Raw genomic sequence first — 18,738 nt, 5'->3', positions numbered from 1 at the left:
ACATTCCCCAAATAAAGACATAGAATGGCTGAACAGATAAAAACGAGATTCATTTATATACTGCTTACAAGTCAAATATAAGGAAAGATACAGACTTTTTAAAAGTGGAAAGATGGAAAAAGATATTCCAAGCAAATGGAAACCAAAATAAAGATATATTTTTATATCTTTCTGGTAGATATATTTTTAACAGACAGATTAGGCTTTATTAAAGACTAATAAGAAACAAAGAAGGGCATTACATACTGATAAAAGGGGTTAATCCATCAAGAGAATATAACACTTATAAATATTTATGCACCCAATATAGCAGCACCTAATTACATAAAGCAAATATTAACATGTCTAAAGAAAGACATAGGTGTGGTGCCTGGGTGGCTCAGTTGGCTAAGTGTCCGACTTCAGCTCAGGTCATGATCTCGCAGTTTGTGAGTTCAAGCCCCGCATCGGGCTCTGTGCTGACAGCTCAGAGCCTGGAGCCTGCTTCGGATTCTGTATCTCCCTTTCTCTCTGACCCTCCCCCAATCATGCTCTGTCTCTCAAAAATAAATAAATGTTAAAAAAAATTAAAAAAAAAAAAAGAAAGACATAGGAATACAGTAATAGTAGGGTACTTTAACATCCTGCTTTTATCAATTAATAAATCACCCAGACAGAAAAACCAACAAGGAAACATCAGCTTTAAGTGACATGTTAGACTAGATGGACTTAACAGATATATACAGAACAGAACATCCAAAAGCAACAAAATGCATGTTTTCGTCAAGTGCACATAGAACATTCTTCAGGACAGATCATATGTTAGTCCACAAAATACATCTTAATTTTTTTTTTTTTTTAAGTAGGCTTCATCCCCCTTGTGGAAGTCTTGATTGAACTCACGACCCTGAGATCAAGACCGGGCTGAGATCAAGAGTCAAATGCTTAACCAACTGAGTCACCCAAGCACCCCAACACATCTTAAATTTTAAAAGATTTAAATCATATCTAGCATCTTTTGAGGACAATGGTATAAAACTAGAAATCAGTTACAAGTACAAAATGGAAAGATTCACAAATATGTGGAGATTAAACAATATGCCACTGAATAATCAATGGGTTAAAAAGAAATTAAAAAGAGAAATAAAAAATATCTTGATTGTACAGTAAAGGAAACCACCAACAAAATGAAAAAGCAACCTACTGAATGGGAGAAGAGATCCATAAATGATATATCTAATAGAGGACCAATTCAAAGTATATAAAGAACTCTTGCATCCATCACCAAAAAACTCACAAACAGCATGATTAAAAAATGGGCAGAGGACCTGAACAGACATTTTTCCAAAGAAGTCATACAGATGGTTGATATAAAAAGATGCTCAGGGTGCCTGGGTGACTCAAGCCAACTTTGGCTCAGGTCATGATCTTGCCATTTGTGAGTTTGAGCCTGGGGCCTGCTTCAGATTCTGTGTCTCCCTCTCTCTCTTCTTCTCCCCTGCTTGCTCTCTCTTTCTCTCTCTCTCTCAAAAAAAAAAAAAAATAAACATAAAAAATAAAAAGATGCTCAACATCGCTAATCATCAGGGAAATGAAAATCAAAACCATAATGAGCTAGCACCTCACATTTGTCAGAACAGCTAGTGTCAAAAGACAATAACAAGTGTTGGTGAGGATATGGAAGAAAAGGGAACCCTTGTGTACTATTGGTGGAATGTAAATTGGTGTAGCTATTATGGAAAGCACTAAGGAAGTTCCTCAAAAGATTTTAAAAAAATACAATATAGCAGTTCCACTTCTGGGAATTTACCCAAAGAAAACAAAAACACTAATTTGAAAATATATATACACCCCTTTGTTCATTGCATCATTATATACAATAGCCAAGATATGGAAGCTGCCCAAGTGTTTATCAATGGATGAATGGATAAAGAAAGTCTGGTAGTATATATACAATGGAGTATTACTCAGCCATAAAAATGAATGAAATCTTGCATTTATGCCAAATGGTTGGACCTAAAGGGTATTATGCTAAGTGAAATAAGTCAGACAAAACCAAATGCTATATAATTTCACATACATGTAGAATCTAAAAAACAATCAAAACAGAAACAGACTCATAAATACAGAGAATAAACTGGTGGTTGTTGGGGGTAAAGGGATGGGCAAAATGGGCAAACGGGATTAAGAAGTACAAACTTTCAGTTATAAAATAAGGCAGTCACAGGGATGAAAAATACAGCATATGGAATACAGTCAATAACAATGTAATAACTTTGTATGGTGACAGATGGTAATGATATTGTTTTGAGCATTTTCATAATGTATATAAATGTTGAATCACAATGTTGTATGTCTGAAATTAATACTGTATGTCAATTATATTTCAATTAAAAGTAAATTAATTTAAAAAATATCTTGAGACAAATGAAAATACAACATGAAAATTTATGGGATGCAGCATACAGTGCTTCTAAGAGGGAAGTTCACAGTGATAATTACCTACATCAAGAAATGAGGGGTCCCTGAGTGGCTCAGTTAGTTGAACATCTGACTCTTGGTTTCAGCTCAGGTCATGATCCCAGGGTCGTGAGATCGAGCCCCGTGTTGGGCTCGGAACTGAGCATGGGGTCTGCTTGAGATTCTCCCTCTCTTTCCCTCTCCCTCTGTCCCTATTTCCTTCTCATGATCTCTTGCTCTATCAAAAAAAAAAAAAAAAAAAGACAAATCTCAAATAAACAGGGGCACCTGGGTGGCTCAGTCGGTTAAGCAGCTGACTTGAGCTCAGGTCATGATCTCCTGGTTCATGGGTTTGAGCCCCGCGTCAGGCTCTGGGCTGACAGCTTAAGAGCCTGGAGACTGCTTTGTATTCTGTGTCTCCCTCTCTCTCTGCCCCTCCCCTGCTTATACTCTCTCTCTCTCAAAACTAAATAAACATAAAAAAAAAAAGTTTAAAAAAATGCATCCTAGCTGTTCAATCTACTGTCTTAAAAAAAAAACACCTCAAATAATATAAGCTTATACCTCAAAGAACTAGAAAAAGAAAAAACAAAACTCAAAGTTAGCAGAAGGAAGGAAATAAGAAAAATCACAGCAGAAATAAATGAAATACAGACTAAAGAGAAGATCAATGAAACTAAGAACTGGTTCTTTGAAAAGATACATAAAATTGATAAACCTTTAGCTAGACTCACCAAGCAAAAAAAGAAAGAAGACTCAAATAAAATAAAATCAGAAATGAAAGGGGGGAGGGGGAGGGGCATGGAGGAGGGCACTCGTGGGGATGAGCACTGGGTGTTATGTGGAAACTAATTTGACAATAAACTATTTGTAAAAAAAAAAAAAAAAGAAAAAGAAAAAGATGTTAAAACTGATTTCACAGACATACAAAGGATCATAAGAGACTACTGTATCTGAACAATTATATGCCAACAAATTTGACAATCTAGAAGAAATGGATAGATTCCTAGAAACATATACTCTACCAAGACTAAATCATGAAAAAATAGAAAATCTCAACAGACCAATCACTAGTAAGGAGGTTGACTCAGTAATCAAAAACTTCCCAAGAAACAAAAATCCTGGACAGTTTCACAGGGGAATTCTACCAACATTCAAAGAGGAATTAATACCAATTCTCCACAAACTCTACCCAAAAAGAGGGAACTCTTCCAAACTCATTTCATGAGACTAGCATTACCCTGAAACTAAAACCAGACAGGGACACCACAAGAAAATTACAGACCAATATCCTTGCTGAACATAAAAGGAAAAGTTCTCAACAAAATGTTAGCAAATTAAAATACATTTAAAAAAGCATACATCTAGATCAAGTGACACCTATTCTAGCAATGTAAGCATGGTTCAACATCTGCAAAATCAATGTGATACAACAAATTAACAAAATGAAATACAAAAATCATATGATCATCTACATAATGCAGAGGGAGAAAAAGCATTTGACAAAAAATTCAACATCCACTTACGATAAAAACTCTCAAAGTGAATATAAAGGAAACACACATCAACATAATAAAGGCCATATATGACAGGCCCCCAGCTAATATTGTAAACAGTATTGGAAATCCTAGCTGGAACAATTAGTTAAGAAAATGAAAACCATCCAAATCAGAAAGGAAGAAATAAAATTCACTATCATGACATGATGTTATATATAGAAAACACTGAGGACTCCACCAAAAAAAGTATTGGAGTAAACAAATTCAATGAAGCTGCAGGATATAAAGTTAATATACAGAAATCTGTTGTGCTTCTATACAATATTAATGAACTACCAAAATGAGAAATTAGAAAACAGTCTCATTTACAACTGCACCAAAAAGAATAATGACCTAGGAATAAATTTAACCAAGGAAGTGAAAGACCTATATGCTGAAAACCGTAAGACATTAATGAAAGAAAATAAAGATACAAATAAATGGAAAGACACTTTGCCCTCATGGATTGGAAGAATATTAAAATGTCTATACTACTCAAAGCAAACTACATATTTAATGCAATCTGTATCAAATTTCCAATGGCACATTTCACAGAAATAGAACAAACAAATCTAAAATTTGTATGGAACTACAAATAGCCAAAGCAATCTTGACAAAGAACAAAACTGGAGGCATCACATTCCCTGATCTCAAACTAAATTACAAAGTGAATATAATCAAAACAGTATGGTATTCACATAAAACAGATACATAGATCAACAGAAAGAATAGAGCAACCAAAAATAAACCTATGCATATACGGTCAATAAATTTATAAAAAATAGATCCAAGAATATACAATGGGTAAAGGACAGTCACTCCAATAAATGGTGTTGGCATACCTGGACAGCCGCATGCAAGTGAATGACACTGGTCCACTATCTTACACCATCCACAAAAAATTAAGTTAAAATGGATTAAAGACTTGAACATAAGACCTGAAACCATGTAACTCTAGAAGAAAACATAAGTGGTAAGCTCCGTAACATCAGTCTTAATGAATGATTTTTTTGGATCTGACACCAAAAGCAAAAGCAACAAACCCTCAAATAAACAAGCTAAAAAGCTTCTGCAAAGGAATCCAACAACAAAATGAAAAGGCAACCTATTGGATGAGAGAAAATATTTGCAATTCTTTTTAAGGGGTTAATATCCAAAATATACAAAGAACTCCTATAACTCAACAGCAAGCAAACACACACACACACACACACACACACACCCAAAACAATCTAAGGGTACTAATTCCATTCATGAAAACTCTACTCTCATGATCTAATTAATCACCTCCCAAAACCCTACCACTTAAAACCATTACCTTGGACATTAAGATTTTGGGGGACACAAACATGTATACCACAGAAGAGGAATTAGACTCCACCTTTTGATGGGAGGGGTATCAAAGTTCTGGAACAGCATGTAGGATCAATAATATTGTTGCGGGTATTCCTGGAAAATACGCCACAGTGACTATATGAAGATGTAGAATCCTTATTCCCAGATATTTTTCAGTTATACATTTTATATCTGCCCTATTAATTCTAAACATCTTGAGAGAAACTAATACATACTATTATGCACTAGGCACTGTTAAAAGCACTGTAATGTGTTTTTGCTATGCTAAGATTATTCAATTCTGCTGTAAAAATGGAAAGAAACTAAGTGTTGGAGCAACTGGCTTGTAAGACATAAGGAGATTCATAAGATATCTTAAGTATAAACAGTAGAGGAGCACGTGGGTGGCTCAGTCACTTGTGTCTGACTCTTCATTTTGGCTCTGGTCATGACCTCATGGTTCCTGAGATCCAGCCCCACATCAGGCTCTACACTGACGGTGCTGAGACTGCTTTGGATTCCCTCTCTCTGCCCCTACCCTGCTCATTCGCTCTCTCACTCTTTCTCTCAAAATAAATTAAAAAAATTTTTTAAAAGCATAAATAGTAAATATGTTTTTAACCTATAAGGCATGTTAAAGACAAAATAAATGGAACATAATCATGTTGAACATACATAAAAATAATGGAATAAATGAATGTCACAGATAGAAATGGCTGAAGGAGTCAGTAGATCCTAAATATGCATAAGGTAGAGACTATGCCACTTCTAGATTGACAACTCTTTTATCCCTAAATCAGCCACCAATTGGTGACATCCATTTTGGCCCCACAAGGGCTCTTCCCAAGAAACAGATAAAACTCGTAGATACTCAGAGGGTTAATTTATGGCAAGTTACACCTGTGAGCAGGCCTACTCACTCTTGCATCTCTCTAAAAGAACATGTGTTGACTTAATCTTCTGTCTGTTGAGAACCCTTCCTAATCCTTAACTGTTCTTAACTACACCACCTGTCAGGAAAGCTGATGCAGCAAGGCCAGGATATATGAACTTTGAGGAACCTTCAGATTTGGAGAGTAGGGTCCTTCCTTCCACTCCTCCCCCCCATCTTAAATATGTCAGCTACCTCATCTCTTTCCCCTTGATGGAAATTTTACATTAATAAACCGTGTAGTTCAAACAATTCAGTTTGGTCTCAATCTTTCTTTTCCATGACCTCTAGGATGGCCTAATTAGTAGCATAAGTGTGCTTGGAAGCTACCGATACAATTTCCCACCCCATGAAATGTTTTACAAGTAATGCATCATTAAATTCACACAACAATCTTATTAGGAAGCAATTATTATTCTTATCCTACAGGTGAGGAAACTGAGTCTCACAGAGGCTAAGTAACTTGTCCAAGGTAGCACAGCTAATAAATGGGAGAGCTAGAACTCACGCCCGAGATGATACAGCTCCAGGATCTTTTTCACTAAGTTCATTCATTTTTGTATCTTCAATGGCAAATACGATAACTGACATATAGTAGACCTATTGCTTGACGACCTTAATTAAATGATAGAACCTTTGCTCTTAGTTTATTTGCGATATGGCCGATGATAAATTATATGAGTTCTTTAAGATTTGGGGTTTCCTCACAAAATTTAGCTATTATTTAAAGTTAATATATGTAAAAAATTTTTCCTTAGTACTTGACCCCTAATAATTGCCTGAAAAAGGATAACTCTCATGCCTGACTCTAGGGCAGGTTTTAGAAAGAGCTGTCACGGGGCATCTGGGTGGCTCAGTCTGTTAAGCTTCCGACTTCGGCTAAGGACATGATCTCATGGCTTATGGGTTCAAGCACCACATCAAGCTCTGTGCTGACAGCTCAGAGCCTGAAGCCTGCTTTGGATTCTGTGTCTCCCTCTCTCTCTGCCCCTTCCCTGCTCCTGCTCTGTCTCTCAAAAATAAATAGTAAGCATTAAAAAAGAAAGAAAGAGAGCTGTGAGGCATTTCCCAAGCTTCATTTTCGATCCTATCTTACCATGCCCCCCACAGGCTATCCACAGAACAGGCGCATGTTGTTCAAGGCATGCTGTTTGTTGTTCAAGTTTCCTTTAATATCTCAGCTTCAAGCTCCTTCACCCCTTTCACCTCGCTTTTATTTGCTAGACCAAACTATGCTTTCTTTCTGTTGTAGTTCTCTTCAGACGCGTTCCCCCGAGACATGGGTAGGAGTCGTTCAATCACAGTATTGTGGCAATCAGCACGCGGCCTAATTGCCCCTGACACAGGGAGCGGGGGGATCTCCTCTCTCCACCACTTCAACTTTTCAGCCTGGCAGAGATCTCTCCGGGAGGCAGCGCAGTCCGCCGCTCTCGAGTTAATTACCCTCAGTGATTTACCCCCGGGCGGCGCGGCTGCAGGGGGAGGGGCATGGCTGGACCCGCCTCACCGGCGTGTCCCGAGGATGAAGGGACAGCCTCACAGCCGTGCTCCGCATAACGCCCCCTTTGTAAGAGCCCGACAGCTACTTCCAAAAGCTGAGTTTGTTGAAGCAATGTCACAGGGCTTCCACCACATTTTCCCGAATCGAGTCTTTCCCCCCCTCACTCTCAAGCCCCACTTACCCCATTCACAAACACACTTTTCCCTCAACCGCTTCTTTTCGGTTGCCGAAATACAAAACAAGGCGCCCTTGCCTCCCCACTAATTTTTTAACGGTGCGCTTTTCTTTTTAAACCAATAGTGGGGCTTTGCCCATCACCGCTCCACAGGCGACTAGCGCTTCTCCTCCTCCAGAGTGGTCTTACCGCCCCCCGACCCCCGGCAGTCTCTCGGGACAGGCCGACTTAACGCGACATACCGTGTTCTTGAGGCACGGCGAGCGCTAGCTGGGGAATCTTGACTCGGAGAGGTGACCAGGCGTGTCCGGGCACCTCCGGTACCAGTAGAGCCCGGAGCCCGCCAGGCGGGCGAGGCCGAAAGCCGCAGGCCGAATCCCTCACGCCGCGAGCCAGTAGGCGAGGCTCACGGGTTCCGGGCTAGTTCGGCTGGGGGCTGGAGGGAGGCGGAGCCGGGAAGGGTGGTGGGCGGGGCCTCGTGGAGTGGGCGGGACCCCACGACGCGGGAGGCGGGGACGGCAGGTGCTGGGAGTCCCTCACTGGGCAGGCGGGAGGCGGGGTCCGCGCAACGGTTGGTGCGGGGTTGGTCGAGGCCGAGAGACGTCCGCAGGCCGCAGGCGGGAGGCGGGGCCGGCCAGAGTAGGCGGGTCCCTGAGGCAGGGAGGTAGGGCCAGGCCCGTGCCGGAGAAGTTGTTCAAACCGTCGGCGAGAAAGCTGGGCCGGCGGGAGTAGGAGGGGTCTGTGCAGCTGGAGGCGGGGCGGACTCAGTGGGCCAGTGGGCCACCTGGGTCCTGTCAGAGTTGGAGGTGGTCCGCGGCTCTCTGTTGGTTCAGCTCCCGTAGCTCTGGCGGAATCTGCGCGATGGGTGACCCGGAAAGGCCGGAAGCGGCCAGGCCCGAGCTGGATGAGGTAAATGTTGCCGTTGCCTGTCCCGCCCCCCAGTCACGCCTGGCCTTTAGGTTGCAGATTGCAGCGGGGACCTGCAAGGTGCAGGACAGCTGTAGGAAATTTTACCCGTTGCGGTCTGCACCCCAGCGCAGGCCCGGTCGCGAGCCCTCGCCGCAGCCTGGTTTCGTGGTTGTGAGTGCCCGGGAGGCCGTCCCAGGGGAGGGGTGAAGAGGGAGCCGGGTTTCTGCTCCGCTGCTCTGCTCCGGGGCCAGCCAAGGGCAACGCTCTGAGGTTTCAGGCCGGGCTGAAGACCCCCCCCCCCCCCCATGCTTGCATGTCTGGAGCCCTGGCTAAGGAAACCCAGGCAAGGAACGAAGACAGGTGGATCTCTTGGAGAAATGTATCCCATTTCTGGGATGTTTACAAGGAGTTGGAGGACGCGTGCGGAAACTGACACAGGTGGATGGGGTGGTGATGATGAGGTAGAAGGGCGACGCGAAATCCTCACAACAATGAAAAACATCAGGTTAGGAGGCCAGATTTGCTCAGACTGGGCCACTTTACTAGCTGTGACTCTATGAGATGTCACTTTCTTCATTTATACAGTGGAAGTGATACTTCTTTCACAGAGGATTAAGTAAAAGGTTTTATGCAAAGTGCCAGGGAGGTTGTGGGTGCCTCACAACACCTAAGTTAACATGTTTATTTTCTGCTTCTGTAATAGAAGTACACAATAACAGTAAATCAGTTGGTTAGACTATTGTAGGGTAGTTAAAAATTGTTGCTTTATCATTTTTATACCCTGTCATTTCACAAATCCTTGTAAACCATTTGTGTACAAGAGAAATATTTTTTGTATTTATCTTGAACCTGTTGCTGTATGTGGTATCTTTGTTTTAAGTTTCAGCTTTCAGAGACTCATACTTAGCCCTACATTTATTTAGAAAGTTGTAGAGTCCAGATTTGGGGTTTTATTTGATTTGATTTTGATTTTGTAAACATTTAGTAACTAATTAACAACTTGTAAATATCCCTTAAACTTTTCCTTGCCTCTTTGAAACAAATACATTGATTACCAATATCCCCACGCCAAAAGGATAATTCAGATTTTTCTTTTTGTGCTAATGGCACCAGCAGTCATTCAGACTTAAGACCTAGAAGTTAACTTTTATTTATTATCCCTCTCTTGATGACACAGGCCCACAAAGACAGAAGCAGAATTGTAGCTCTGGAATGAATTCTAGTGAGCATCTGGTCCAAAAGTTTTAACTTGAGATGCAAGGATGGGTTAAGCACTTCATTTCTCTAGATATGATGGTGCAGCATGGGCCACCTGCATTAGAACCAACTGGAGTTGTAAAAAGTGTAAATTACAGGGCCTACCTTCCAGATGCAGTGAATCAAAATCTCTTGGGATGGATCTGGGTCTGCATTTTTAACAAGCACTTCAGGATTCTGGTTCACATATTTTAAGAAACACTGCCTTAAGGTACTCATAGACGGGCTTTAAGAGGGTTTATGAATCTCCTGGAGTTTATAGATTTTGTATGTGCACATATGAATCTCCTGAGAAGGGGTCCTTGGCTTTCTTCAGTTTCTCAAAGTTAGCTGTCATTAATCTAATTGATAGTACTGTTTTTAAGGTAAGAAGTTTTAGGCCAGAAAAGATAAATGACATACCCAGGACCATATGATTGAAGAGCAGAGCAGGGCTTAAAACCAAGTTGTTGCTTGTGGGCCAGTAATTCTGTTTTATCAGATCTGGTGGGAATAGAAATGAAAATGAAAGTGACACCTGGGTAAATACAAGTAGTATATGACTGTATCGGCTTCCAAATAGTTATCTTCACTCAATCTTCTTGAGGCCAAGGGAAACAAATGAAAGTGGTGGGATTGGGGCTGGTTGGGAGGGAGGGGCCTTGTAGGATGCCAGCCTAGACCAGTGAATGGTGAGGGCTAGCTGGGGAATCTGCCCTGGCATGTCCTGTTGTGATGAAGTGACCAGAAACTAAGGCAGGCAGGAATTAGAGTCACCTTTCTGGATGAGACCGTGGAATGTTGCCAAGGAATGCCCGTGTGGAACTTTTTTTAGGGTCTTATCATTATCACTTCATACCTGTGCAGCTACAAAAAATTGTCTACCTTCTGTCTTGTTTTATCTTTTTTACCATTTCTAAATCAATCCTTCACTAAACTAGTACGTCTGTGTCACTCCTCCCAAGTAAAAATTCTTGAGAGGACCTCAATTCCCATCAAAACTGCCCAATTCCTTAGGCTGCCAAAGCCCTGTTAAAGAAGATTTTTCATGCTAACCACCACATCTTAACTCAAGCTGCTATTTGCACCTCTGAGATCAATACCATAGTTGCTACCAAAATCTAGGGTTGTTGTTTTTTTTCTTTTCCACCTCATTGTGCACATAGATAACCAATGAATCCTCCTAATTCCACTCCTATTCATGTTTGGAAACTCTCCATGACCATCTATGGGAATGATTTTCAGACTGTCCCACGTTGAATGCCAGTACCTGGGAGCTAGAGAGCAAGTGGTGGGAGTTGGAATATGAGCCTCTGGGTCCCGCAGATGTTTGAAAATCTTTGGCCCATGCAATTAATTCCTACCCTGTTAACCTGATTGATATCCAGAGTGTGGATCCTTTACAGTTCTCTGTTTCATCTGTTGACAGGGATGGCTTTAGCCAAATCAGATCACTTCTGTCTTTGATTTTGATTGTCCTACATTCATCTCAGCCACTTTTAATCCCAGCTGGCTCCTCTTCCATCTGTCCTTTCAATGTCTGCGTTTTGTAGGCAGCATCCTCAGCCGGGCGGCTTCTCTAGATGTTCTCCCTGGATAATCCCTTTGGTGACTACTGACGGGATAGGTCACCACCACTCCTCTGCCGCAGTGTTATATTTTTAGCTGCCTGCCTTCTGGATATCTTCAAACTGAACAAATTAGGTTTTTTATCGACCAAGTTGACCTTTTAAAGACTATTGGTGTTTGCAACTCTTTATTGTTGTTATGACTTGGGTTGGTGATGGAGTTCATTCAAATTAAGCTTTTGTTAAACATCTAATGTGAGAAGCGAGACTTTTTGTCTGACTTATTCAGTTACTCTCCAGATGCTGAGCACTTTCCCTGTCTCTCATTTCTTGTTATGATCATCCAGTTGCTGGACACATCAAGGGCTTCTTCAACTCTTCCTTATCCTGTTACCTAGAATCCAAATTTGTAACAAGAATGATTAATTCTTGACGGTCTCTTAAAGCAGTCGTCTTTTGTGTTTCTACTGCTGGTACCTTAGGTCAGACAGGATATGGGTAGCGTAGTAATCTTTTAATTGTTCTCTCCACCTGCAATTTCTCTCCTAATATGATCAGATTTCTGGAAAAGCGATCTTAAAAGATCTGATTATGTCTCTTGCCTAATTGAAAACTTTCTAAGTCTTGGGGCACCTGGGTGGCTTAGTCGGTTGAGCATCAGACTTCAGCTCAGGTCATGATCTCACGGTTGGTGAATTCCAGCCCCATGTCGGGCTCTGTGCTGACAGCTCAGGGCCTGGAGCCTGCTTCGGATTCTGTTGTCCTCTTCTTTCTCTGCCCCTCCTGCCCAATATAAATAAACATTTTAAAAAAAGGATTAAAAAACTTTCTAAGTCTCCCAATAGTCTATGTGATAGAGACCAGGTGCTGAGATGTTATATATCAAAACAGAACACTTTGAAATCCAAAATTTTTTGAAAACCAGCATCTTAATAGCCACTAAATATGCAAAATCCATACCCACCTTAACTTCAGATAAAGCTTAGAGACAGAGTACATATTTTGAAAGTGAAAAGTTAAAATTTTTTGCTTGTTTCATTTCAGCAGAATGATGACCTCGAGGTAAAAAAGTGTCAAAACAGTTGTATCAGAATGACTATAGAAAAATCACTGTGGCAAAATTCATATATATTTACACTGACAGCCCTCTTCCCATGGGCTTAATACCTAGCGTATTTTCCAGATAAAATTTAAGCCCAACACTAATTGATGAAATGCACCTTTGTTTTATTAGTATAGTTTTACTTAAGTTAATGTGTAGAACATTACTTATAAAATCAGTTAATAGAATAGTGAGGCTGTTTTGATGAACTCATCCTTTTGAACTGGGGTACAGATGGTAAGTGAAGATTTATACCAAACTTAGCAAACAATTTCTTTATATATTACAAGTTCTTTTTTAAAATTTTTATATATTTTGAGGGAGAGATGGCAGGTGAGCAGGAGAGAGGCAGAGAAAGGGAGACGGAGGATCTGAAGCAGACTCCATGTTGACAGCAGGAGAGCCCAGTTCAGGGCTCAAACTCACAAACCACATATGAGATTGTGACCTGAGCTAAAGTTGAATGCTCAACTTTCTAAGCTGCCCAGGAGTCCCTTATCAAAGTTTTCTTACTCAATTTACTACTAGCCAGTCCTGTGGATTTACCAACCCTATAAAATATGTGGATAGCCATTGGCTTTAGAATGCATAAGTAGTAGATTCTTCTCTGATGCACCCACATACTTCTGTTTCACTGATTGAGTTATACCTTACCAAATCAGTTGTCTTATTTCCAATCTTATTTATAATACCTAGTGTATTTGTATTATAATTATTATAATTTAATTAAATGTATAAATTGTGTTTAATGTTGAGGTTTTGTTTTTTTTTAATGTTTTATTTATTTCTGAGAGAGAGAGATTGGCAGCGTGAGCAGGGGAGGGTCAGAGAGAGAGGGAGATACAGAATCAGAAGCAGGCTCCAGGCTCTGAGCTAGCTGTCAGCACAGAGCCCGACATGGGGCTCAAACCCATGAACCGTGAGGTCATAACCTGAGCCGAAGTCGGATGCTTAACTGACTGAGCCACCTAGGCGCCCCTGTTTAATGTTGTTTCTGTGAGATCTTAAGTTGAAAGCTTTGGAAAACTCATTAAATATGAGTTGTTAAAAACACATTCTGTAGAATTAGGTGTAAGTAAGACAAGTACAAAAAGGGATTCCTATAAGAGATAAGGACTCTGCACTGGGAGTGTTCCACCTTAAGTATGTTAAAACTAGAAAGTGTAAGTGATGTGTTATATTGTGTTTATGTCAGAAAGACTTGGGAGTCCAATCAGTGAGCCAGATTAACAACAACAAAAAGCTTTGACTTTATAGCAGAAAATGAGTAAGTAAATGTAAATTATATGTTTTAAGTTAAATAGTTTAAGGCGTATATCATTTTCTTTCTTTTTAATTTTTTTAATGTTTATTTTTTAGAGGGGGGTAGGGGCAGAGAGAAAGGGAGACAAAGAATCTGAAGCAGGCTCCAGGCTCTGAGCTGTCAGCAGAGAGCCTGACGTGGGCTTGAACTCATGAACCATGAGATTATGACCTGAGCCAAATTTGGATGCTTAACCGACTGAGCCACCCAGTCACCCCAGCATATATCATTTTCTTATGATTCCTTCCTTCCTTTAGCCAATTTCTATTAGTTTGGATCACTTTGAATTAAAGGGCTTCTACTGTATTATTATTCCTCTTGTAATCTTGTTTTATCCTTTTTGTTTTGAAAAAAAAAATCTTGGTTCACTCCTGAAAAACAAATACAAATGATTACAGGTTTTTTGTTTGTTTTTGTTGTTTTTTTTTAATTGCCTATTAATTTCATGTGTTCTACAGTTAAGAAAATTACTTCAATTCTTTAAAAGTGTGACATGCCATCATGCCTTTTTTCACATTGTTTTCTCTTGTAAAATTTTTAGCCCAGGTCCATAGAGGATAGTCTAGAAAGCCTAGAGCTCTGGGGATATATGGCCTTCCTGACATTATATTAAAATGTGTGTGGATTTTTTTTTAAGCATCATGAAAATAAGCAATGTGTCATTTCTAGCCCAATTCAGAGGTTTTTGTTGATTAAACCCACCTCTCTTCACAATGCAAACCCTTTCATAACACCCTCCTAATTCAACTACTTCTCTCAATAATCCACAATTTATCAGAATGGAATAGGAAGAATATATGTACAAATGTGACTTTCATTCTCATTTAAAGGTGCTAGTCTTCAGTTTTCAAAGATTCTGACATTGATCAATTAATCAGCATTTAAAAACTCCTTTCAGGGCCAGGGTGCTTGGTGCCAAATGGTTGCTTATGATGGGTCACATAGCAAATACATTGAAGACAAAGAATTTTAGCTCCCAATATATAACTGTGACAAAATATATATATAAAGGCAACACAAACAAAAAACAACTTCCATTTTAAACATTTGCTTGAATATTTGGGGAATAAATATCAACTAAATCCCAGGTACTGTGGTAGGTTCTGGGGATTCTACAGAGTAAAGTTAGTTTTTACTCTCAAGAAGCATAGTGTAGAGACTACAGATGAATAACAAGGAATTAAATTGCAATGAGCCATGTGCTATGTTAGGGACCAAATCCAGGCCTTCAGGGTAAAGGGGGAGAGGCAAATGTGGGGCACTCAGAAAAAGCTTGATTTGAGTGGTTATTAGGTTATCTCACTGATGCGTTGTGGTCTTATGTTAAATTCTAAAGGTATCCAGTCATTTGAGCACAGGATTTTAAAAAGAAATTAGCAGCCCACCCACTTACGTAGCTAATGTGTATTGATGTTATGCTTGACCTCACAGTTCTCTGGGAACATCACAATAGTGGAAAAAGTGCTTTCTACTCCCCAGGGCTCAAGTGCTTTATCTGGGGAAGCCTACACCTTCAAATAAGTAATTACAAATAAGACAGTGTAAAAAATAACATAAACAAGCAAAACAAAAACAATAGTCTATACTATAGTGGCAGTATTTGTGCAGTGTATAAGGGGCCCTACCTGTATTGGTAGAGCCTTGGGCTTCAATTTTGTGCCTTTTTCGCATCTTGCTTTGCTTTATTTTCATCTGTGACTGCACACTTGCTTCGGAGAGTTGTGGTTGGTGGAAGTAATGCTAAGGATGAAGGAACATGATGGGCCTGGCACTGGAGAAAAAGAGACAGTTTGAGTTAGGAGTCTGGAATAGAAATGTATCCCAATAACCTTGATTTATCCGTTTTTTTAAAGCCTATTTGTATATACTTTGTATATAGTCATTCTCGTACAAGGCACAACTCTTCTGATACTCTTGCTGACTGTTAAAAGAAAATACCTGGTACTGTGCCCTACTGGGATGCCATCATTTCCAAGTTGTATGTACATAGGTGTGTGCTTCTCACCCAATGCCACAAAGCTTTCAGCCAGCCCACAGTGCAGACCATCTGTAGTAATGTTAACAAGTAAATAGTAATAAGCAATTGATAAATGGGAGGGTTCAGATGAACAAAGGTTGATAAATTGTTGGTAAGGAGTTTTCAGGTAAGTATTCCAATAGTACAGATTAGGAAAAAAACATTAAAATAAGAAATGGATCCAGTTTTGTGCTTATCCTTAAAGTGGCAATAATGACAATTTTGTTGAGTGCTCTTTATGCACCAGGGTCAATTTAAAACACTTTTAACCATTAAGATTAACCTGCGAGTTAAGTGTTATTTTACTGATAAGGAAAAACCAAGGCTCAGAGAAGTTAAGCAACTTTCTGTGGTCACAGAACTAACCAAACACTATTATTAACCAGGTACCAAATAGTAGTCAATGATTTAGCCCAGGCAGATGGGCTCCTCATCCTGTGCTGTCTCTCTAACTCCCCCAAATGGGTGTTTACGTATGTATAAAGAGGTAATGTCTACACAAAGTGGGTGTTCATATTTTATTTTCCAAAGAGGTTGTCTTCAGATTCCAATGACAATGAAGTGAAGTCAAATGAAGAGCCACTGCTTCGGAAGAGTTCTCGCCGATTTGTCATCTTTCCAATCCAGTACCCTGACATTTGGAAAATGTATAAAAAGGCACAGGCATCCTTCTGGACGGCAGAAGAGGTAAATGGCATTATCTTTGACCGCAGTCACTTGCTGTAGTGCAGCATTCATATCTTCTGTCATAGGACGTTGAAAAATGTTAACTTCTGTTGTAAGATACACTGGATAAGATCGGTTGTATAAGATAATGTTTGAAATTGCTGAAACTAAATACAGTGTTCTCCAGTGTTTTATGTTTAGACTGCTGTCTATGTCTGTACATGTTCCCCACTGCAAAAGTGGCCTCAGTCTGCCAGGTTTTTACTTTCAATGTATTTTAGAACATTTTCTGTTTTTTAAATTAATTATTTTTATTTGAGAGAGAGAGAGAGCATCAGTGGGAGAAGGCGGGGGTGCAGAGAAAATCTCAAGCAGGCTCCACGCTCAGTGAAAAGCCTGACCTGAAGCTCTATCACATGACCCTGGGATCATGACCTGAGTCAAAATCAAGAGTCAGATGCTTGACAGACCAAGCCACCCAGTGCCCCAAATATTTTCTGTTTTTAAGTAGGCTTTGATTTGCTCTGACCAAATAAAACTAGTCTTTATTTATGGCCAGCAGAATAAATAAAACTGCACTACAGCCAAAAAATGAGAGCGACAGCCTTAGGGACCCTGCTTTCCACTGAGAGCTGTACCTGATTGTGCAGAAAGATCTGTGCCAGGGAATCCGACTGCTCAGGCAGTGCACTCGCTTCTAGCCGTCAGCTAGAGCTCCTCCCAGGCTGGCCCTCCCTCAGCAACCTCAGACCTGGCACTGCTGCTCCAACTGCCAGCACGGCTGTAAATGCTGCATGTTAGGGGCATTTTCCATCTAGAAAAAGAGTTGAACACAATATATTAGAATCCTTGCTGGTTTGGTAAGGACAGTTAGTCATGTAAATGGTTGCTCTATAGTCTGACTGAACACACAGTCATTGTCTTCATCTCTGACTATGATGGATGATGCTTGCCTTGCATACTTGCTCTGTGTATATTTATAAAAACAGATGCAAATATATCTATCTAAATATATCCATTTATCTGTTTTTCAGAAGATTGATTTTACACATGTAAACATGCACGCCCTGGGGGTGCCTAGATGGCTCAGTTGGTTAAGCATCTGACTTGGGCTTAGGTCATGATCTCTTTGGTTTGTGGGTTTGAGTCTTGCACGGGGTGAGCTTGAGCCCTACTTTGGATGGATTCCCCTTCACTCTTTCCCTCTCTCTGGCCCTCATGAATTCTTTCTCTGCCCTTCACTCACTTTCTCTCTCTCTCTCAAAAAAAAAAAAAAAAAGAAAGAAAGAAAAGAAAAGAAAGAAAGAAAGAAAAGAAAAAAAGAATGCAGGCTCTGGAGCCAGACTGCTTAGGTACAAATGCTGGCTCTCCCACTGACTAGCTGTGGAACCGGGAAAGTTGGTTAACCTCTCTGTGTATCCTCACTGGAAAATCAGAAGGCACCAATTGTTGAAGCTTCTATTAACCTAACTTTACACACTTACCCCTCTGTGTTATATTATTCACATCTTTATTATAATTAACATACAGAGCAAAAATCTAAAACAAAATAAAACCCCAGCATTTTCAAATTGGGTCATACTGCTTGGCACACCTGATGGTTTCTAACTGTGGTTTTTAGGAGGTGTTTTGTTAGATATGGTTAACTGAACAAATGCAGCACACAGGTGGCTTTTTCACTCATCATGTTAAGAAGCTACTTGTGATACTTGGATTTTTAAAAATTCATTTGAAAATTACTTCCATCTTTTAGCAAACGTAATACATGTTGTATTATGACTAAGAAACACTAATTTAAAAAATTAGTACATAGGTTGGTACGTATTTTATAGGAAGCTTATATATTTAAATATTTATTTAAATACCCATTATGGGGCGCCTGGGTGGCTTAGTCGGTTGAGCGTCCGACTTTCGCTTAGGTCATGATCTCGCGGTTCGTGGGTTCGAGCCCCGCGTCGGGCTCTGTGCTGACTGCCAGCTCAGAGCCTGGAGCCTGTTTCAGTCTGTGACTCCCTCTC

The 18,738-nt window shown here is 40.2% G+C and overlaps 1 protein-coding gene across 1 annotated transcript in view; it reads left to right on the top strand.

Annotated features, from left to right (window-relative positions):
- Positions 1 to 8,598: 8,598 nt before the first annotated feature.
- RRM2B (ribonucleotide reductase regulatory TP53 inducible subunit M2B) overlaps positions 8,599 to 18,738 on the top strand; it is a 35,309-nt gene continuing 25,169 nt past the window's right edge. The window contains exons 1-2 of the mRNA XM_039233853.1: positions 8,599 to 8,828; positions 16,586 to 16,741. Of these exons, the coding sequence (XP_039089784.1) occupies positions 8,781 to 8,828; positions 16,586 to 16,741 (204 nt within the window). The 5' untranslated portion in view covers positions 8,599 to 8,780. The remainder of the gene's footprint in view (positions 8,829 to 16,585; positions 16,742 to 18,738) is intronic.

This window comes from Hyaena hyaena, unplaced genomic scaffold (genome assembly GCF_003009895.1).
Source record: "Hyaena hyaena isolate Hyena2069 unplaced genomic scaffold, ASM300989v1 scaffold_79, whole genome shotgun sequence".
Lineage (NCBI taxonomy): Eukaryota > Metazoa > Chordata > Mammalia > Carnivora > Hyaenidae > Hyaena > Hyaena hyaena.
Note: the sequence above shows the minus strand (reverse complement) of the source record. Positions and strands in the feature narration are given on the sequence as shown.